We start from the raw sequence: 6,689 nt of genomic DNA, 5'->3' as shown, positions 1-6,689 counted from the left end.
TACTCATCCTGATTTATATTCTGATAAATCTTTTAAGTGTCGTAGAATTGCTTTCGTTTGCTGGGTTCTGTCACACACAAATTGTGTATCGTTGCAATCACAAAATGGCTGCCATGGTGGGCGTGGCCAATGGCGAAATACCCATTTCCCAAAATGGAATCCATGCCCACAGGATGCTGTTTATCATCTGAATGAGATTTTTGCTGTCTCTCAAAGACTTTCCTGCCCATACATTTGAAACTGAAGGGTAGTTTGCGTCTTTTGTCTTTCTGTTCTTCAATGAGAGGCATCCCATCATTTCTAGGGCTTCTGCAAATCTCTGTTCAGGGATTCCCACCTTTTAACCATGAAATAAATAAAGGAGATCCATTCTTTTGGATGTAATGCAAAGGGCCACGACTTCAATTCAGAGTGTTCTAGAATTACCTCCAGACATTTACAAACCAAGTATCTTTGCATCCCTTGATAGGGCCTTCTTTTTAAAAAAAAAAACAATAAACAAAGAGCACCAAAGATCTCTACAAGTGGCCTGCAGAGCTGGCAGCAGATTCGGACAGTGAGGAGGTTGGAGAGGAACATGGGCCAGTCCTGGAATCTGGGGAAGGCTCTGATGAGGGCTCTGTGTCGGAGGCAGGGAGGGGGCTAGAGCTGTATCCCAGTTACCAGCTACCTTCAGAGTCAGACATCAGTGAGGCAGACGAACAGCTGGAGCCTGTTCCCTGTGTGCGCATGTGCAAAGTTTGCCAGACGAAGGGAGCAGCTAAAGAATGGGTTGACTTGGGAGTAAGGGCACAGGTGGATGATGAATGGCCCCTCCCAGAGGAAATAAAAGGGGAGTGGAGTTTGCAGGAGACAATTAGTTCGTTTAATTGGTTCGTGACTCTCCGAGACTCCTTGCCAAGTTTTGCAGATATCAGCCTGGCAGCTCTCCAAGCCAGATAAGGTCTCTGACTGTAAATCCTCCCTTGAATGCTGTATATGTGAGTAGAATTCACAGTAAATTAATCAAAGGGTTTTTTGTCAGGATAAGGAGTTTGCTTCATGCTCTTGGGAAGCCTCGGTCAGAGCAAGTTCTCTGAATCTAGAAGCCACTTTTCTGCACGAATTGAACAATGATGTGTGTGTGTGTCAGTGGACTGTGGGCTGCATACCCCTCCTTTCTTTTTGCACAATTGTGCTAAGGTGTAAAAATGGGCTAATCCAACAAATCAAACTAAGGGCATCGTCCAACTGTCCTCATGAGATCAAAAGTCAGAATTTGGACCTGATCCTTGAATCAGAGTGTCAAACTCTCTTTTTATTGCAGAGGCGATAAAACAAGACTAATAGGCAGGATGGAAGGCCGAGCTGCAATTTTTGAGAGTGCAAATTTCTGCCTGGCTCTTTGATTGATTTTTCTAAATTATGCCAAAGAAATAAAACAAATCTTCCTATCCGGGGCCATTTGTTTGGATAATTCCCTGGCCCTCCTGCAATAATGAACAGAACTGCATATGGATGGGACAGACCTGAAGTTCAATTCATAAAAAGCATGAAAGCTCTTCTCAGCACAGCTGAGCAATAGCACTTAGCAATAGCACTTAAGACTTCTTTACCACTTCACAGTGCTTTAAGCAGTCCCTCTCTAAGCAGTTTACAGAGGCAGCCTATTGTCCCCAACAATCTGGGTCCTCATTTTACCCACCTTGGAAGGATGAAGGCTGAGTCAACCTTAAGCATGGTGGGATTTGAACTGCTGGCAGTGGACAGAGGGAAGGAAGGGAAGGGAAAGGAAGGGAAGGGAGGAAGGAAGGAAGGAAGGAAGGAAGGAAAGACAACAGCAATAGCACTTAGACTTATATACCGTTTCACAGTGCTTTCACAGCTGTCTCTAAGCAGTTTACAGAGTCAGCCTCTTTCCCCCAACAATCTGGGTCCTCATTTTACCCACCTCGGAAGGATGAAGGCTGAGTCAACCTTAAGCCTGGTGGGATTCGAACTGCTGGCAGTGGGCAGAGGGAAGTAAGAAAATGAAGGAAAGGGAAGGAAGGAAGGACAACAGCAATAGCACTTAGACTTATACACCGCTTCACAGTGCTTTTACAGTCCTCTCTAAGCAGTTTACAGAGTCAGCCTCTTGCCCCCAACAATCTGGGTCCTCATTTTACCCACCTCGGGAGGATGGAAGGCTGAGTCAACCTTGAGCCTGGTGAGATTCGATCTGCCAAACTGCTGACAGCTGGTAATCAGCAGAAGTAACCTGCAATACTGCACTCTAACCACTGGGGCGCTGTGACAAAATAATATCAGTATCAAAAGTGAAATATACTATATGTTTAAACTGGCAAGGCCTGTTTTATACACAGAAGGGGCCCGTAGGGTACATTTAATTGTGCAAACCAGAGGTTCTGACCAGTTCTGGAGAACCGGTAGTGGAAATTTTGAGTAGTTGGGAGAACCGGTAAATACCACCTCTGACTGGCCACGCCCCCTTCTATTCTCTGCCTCCCGGGTCCCAGCTGATCGGGAGGAAATGGGGATTTTGCAGTAACCTTCCCCTGAAGTGGGGAGGGAATGGAGATTCTACAGCATCCTTCCCCTGCCACGCCCACCAAGCCACGCCCACAGAACCAGTAGTAAAAAAAGATTGAATCCCACCACCGGTGCAAAAATTGCAGCATAAGTTCCTTCGAGAGCAAGGGAAGCAAATCTGCTATGATGTTGGAAATTTCACTTGAAATAACAACATAAATCATTATGGTTTCGCTTGAAATAACAACTGAAATCTTTATGATCTCACTTGAAATAATGTCTCAAATCGTAGGCACATAACCTGAACCTGTAAATCTTTGAAAGTGGCCCAAAGAGAAGCTTTCCATCATTGTCACCAGTCTTTAATTCTATGGAAGATACACAGAGAGTAAGCATCCTAGCTGGGTCTAATTAATATAATCCCATGAATACTAAATTGACAGGAACCCACAAATGTTTTTTTTTCATGGACCCCTTACACTTTTTGCCCCTACTTGGGGGAAGCATGATGTCCCCCCCCCAGGCCCTACTCAAATGCTAAGCAATCTGGATAAAGCTGTACACATTGGATTTAAATGCAGCCAACGTTGCTAAGGACAGATTACTCTAGAGAAAGCTTGAAGGAGAGTTCTAGTATCTAAAGAGCATTTTGTGCTACTTGATGTAATAGAACCGTCATAGCTCCCCTCTCGTGAAAACCTGGAAGAGAGAGAGAAAGAGAGAGAGCGTAGCAATAGATCAAAAGGACAAAGTGAAGAATTCAAGTAGATCTGCAGACAAAGCTGTAATCGATGTGCTCTCAAAACTTCTCCGTTGCCGTAAGCATCTTGATGTGAAGAGGAGTCATATTTAGTGCTTTCATCCTGATAAGGTGGCCGCTTAATCTGTGCTTTCTTGTGTCAAGTCCATGGGTCAGTCCAAGGTGCAGAGGGCTTGGGAGGGGGGCATTCCCCCCCCCCAAGCCCTTGGGTTGGTCAGTCATCCAGGTGTTGTTCCTCCCACGTGGAGGTTGGGATGGCACTGTAAGGGTCCATGATGACTTTGGCACAGCGGATAATCATGACGATGAGGAAAAGGCAGAGGAAGACAAAGCACGCCAAGGTTAGTCCTTTATCCACATCGACAAAGGGAGGTTCAGGAGTTGGTCCTTCCATTGTTTGTGTCTCTCCACATCAGGGTTAATTCCTGCTGCTACCATGATTTTTTTACCTGCAGGAAGTGACAGTATTGAATAAACAACCCATGCCCCATCTTTAGCATTCTTAGCATTCTTTTTCTTTTTAGCATGCAAGTTTAAGGGGTTCTGCATTGATATATATATATATATTATCTCTCCCAGTATTAATAGCAACAGCAATAGCACTTAGACTTATATACCCCTTCACAGTGCTTTACAGCCTTCCTCCCTTCCTTCCCACTTGGCAATAGCACTTAGACTTTACAGTGCTTTACAGCCTTCCTTCCCTCCTTCCTCCATTCCTTCTTTCCTCCCTTCCTTCCCACTTAGCAATAGCACTTAACTTATATACCCCTTCACAGTGCTTTACATCCTTCCTCCCTTCCTTCCCACTTAGCAACAGCACTTAGACTTATATACTGCTTCACAGTGCTTTACAACCTTCTTTCCTTCCTTCCTTCCTTCCATCTTTCCTTCCTTCCTTCCCACTTGGCAATAGCACTTAGACTTATATACCACTTCACAGTGCTTTACAGTCTTCCTTCCTTCTTTCCTTCCTTCCTTCCCACTTAGCAATAGCACTTCGGCTTATATACCGCTTCATAGTGTTTACAGCATTCTCAAAGTGGTTTACAATGTCAACCTCTTGCCCCCAACAATCTGGGTCCTCATTTTACCAACCTCGGAAGGATGGAAGGATGAGTCAACCTTGAGCCATTCAAAATTAAACTGCTGGTAGTTGGCAGAATTATCCTGCAATATTGCCTTGTAACCACTGTGCCACCAGGGCCCTTCCTTCCTTCTTCCTTCCTTCTTCCCACTTAGCAATAGCACTTAGACTTATATACCACTTCATAGTGCTTTGCAGCATTCTCTAAGCGTTTTAAAGAGTCAGCATATTGCCCCCAATAATCTGGGGGCCTGGAAGCCAGGCAGGCAACAAAGAGAAGATTGCATAGCAAAAGTAAGGACAGCTGTAGACTCCAGGATCCCTCTGTCGCGAAGTGAATGCAAGAACCTTCTACCCCATTCATGAGATTTGAATCAGAAATTCTCTTCTCCTTTGAAAGAAATTTCAAAAGTACTTTTCCTTTCATGTAATTTTGAAGAGTACAGATAGATCAAAAGGCAAGAACATCTTTCTGGAGGGGATGAGGTTTTTTTTATATCAGGTCACTGCTGTCAAATTAATTATTTTCTCAGACCATCCCTGGGCTTCTGATTATGCTCACACAGAGAGATGGCTCTGCAGAGAATTCCAGTTCGATTCCTGCGAATCTATGGTTAATGGGGCTGTGGGGAAAAATTCCAACCCCAAAATCTTAGAAGTTTCCTGGAAATCAGTATGATTTAAAGCAGAATTAGCTGGTCTGAAAAAGTGGACCATTGTAAGTCAGGTTGGAGGGATACTTAGTGCTCCATAAGCTGGGTTGTTTTCTTGCAGATATTTCATTATCCAAACTAGGTAACATCATCTGTGCTACATTCACATACATACATACATACATACATACATACATACATACATACATACATACATGTCTCTCTCTGTGTGTGTGTCTGTGTGTGTGTCTGTGGGAGTGTGTGTATATTCCAGCATAACTCTGGAATGCCTGGGCTGCTGAAAAATTTCAACCATACTTGGTACACAGATGGCTTACTCTCTGGAAACAAATACTGTGGGAGTAAGACACCCCTAACACCCCTCAATGTGTGTGTGTGTGTGTTCCAGCATAACTCTGGAATGCCTGGGCTGCTGAAATGAAAAGGAATGAATTATATCTACACAGTCAAATCACAGTACTTTTGACAGTGATAGTGTGCATTTTGGATTCATGTTTGTGTCTGTGGGTGTGTGTGGGTGTTCCAGCATAACTCTGGAATGCCTGGGCTGCTGAAAAATTTCAACCATACTTGGTACACAGATGACTTACTCTCTGGAAACAAATACTGTGGGAGTAAGACGCCTCTAACACCCCTCGGTGTGTTTGTGTCTGTGTGTTCCAGCATAACTCTGGAATGCCTGGGCTGCTGAAATGAAAAGGAATGAATTATATCTACACTGTCAAATCACAGTGATAGTGTGCATTTTGGATTCATGTGTGTGTGTGTGTGTGTGTGTGTGTGTGTGTTTCAGCATTATTTCGACTTGACACTATAGATATAATTCATTCCTTTTCCTGTCTAATATAGGATTAGCATAAATAAATACCCGGGTTATCAGCTATTCTGGTTAATAAAACATCTGCAAGAAGAACCCAGCTCAAAGAGCGCACCAAGGACCTCTCGTTTCAATCTTGAGCTACAAATATTTCCCCGATAAGTCAGCTTCCCATGGTTGTTAATATTTAAAAGATGCTAACAATATGCAAAATAATATACAAAACAATTATCATTGGAAACATTCTAGCTTTGAGGTAGCATCTACAGAGAATATTAGAAATAACGACTATTGAAGCAGGGCTTAAATTCCAATGGAGCAGTCATGATCCAAAATAGAAAAGGTGGAGAATTCCCCCCCACCAGCTGAATAATATGAAAAGGCATCTTGATTACATTGCAAGTATAGTTGAGGAAAACAGGTTTGGAAAGTCTGTTATGGATCGAGTCAAATTTTACAGAACCTGTTGTGATCAGAGCTTTTCTTACGAGACTTACCCTGGATTTGGTTTTTCTTGCTCAGTTCCTGGAGGAGGGCAGCTTCACCGAGATTTAGGAAAACCGATTCTTAGTAATAGGCGTAGCATCCCTGTTAGGCTGGAAGTTGCTTTCCTTGTCTTTCCTTTCAAATGTATGTTCCTGCAATGACACCATGTTATGTCAAATATTTTGCAAAGATAACGGAATGGAACGGAATAGAATAGATTGGAATGGAATGGAATAGAATAGAATATAAAAGAATAGAATGGAATGGAAGGGAATGGAATGGAATAGGGAATGGAATGGAATGGAATAGAATAGAATATAAAAGAATAGAATGGAATGGAAGGGAATGGAATGG

General features: G+C 43.2%; 1 protein-coding gene across 1 annotated transcript; it reads right to left on the bottom strand.

Annotated features, from left to right (window-relative positions):
* Positions 1 to 2,586: 2,586 nt before the first annotated feature.
* On the bottom strand, positions 2,587 to 3,803 carry CTXND1 (cortexin domain containing 1). Its single transcript, XM_032232540.1, has one exon. The coding sequence runs from the start codon at positions 3,663 to 3,665 to the stop codon at positions 3,486 to 3,488; it is 180 nt and encodes a 59-aa protein (XP_032088431.1). The 5' UTR covers positions 3,666 to 3,803; the 3' UTR covers positions 2,587 to 3,485.
* Between the last annotated feature and the right edge of the window lie 2,886 nt (positions 3,804 to 6,689).

The sequence above is a fragment of the Thamnophis elegans genome, chromosome 16 (genome assembly GCF_009769535.1).
Source record: "Thamnophis elegans isolate rThaEle1 chromosome 16, rThaEle1.pri, whole genome shotgun sequence".
Taxonomy (NCBI): Eukaryota; Metazoa; Chordata; class Lepidosauria; order Squamata; family Colubridae; genus Thamnophis; species Thamnophis elegans.
This window is presented reverse-complemented; position numbering and strand designations above follow the sequence as displayed.

Coding starts and splice junctions, on each gene's coding strand:
- CTXND1 (XM_032232540.1), bottom strand. CDS start 3,665: ATGGAAGGACCAACTCCTGAACCTCCCTTTGTCGATGTGGATAAAGGA.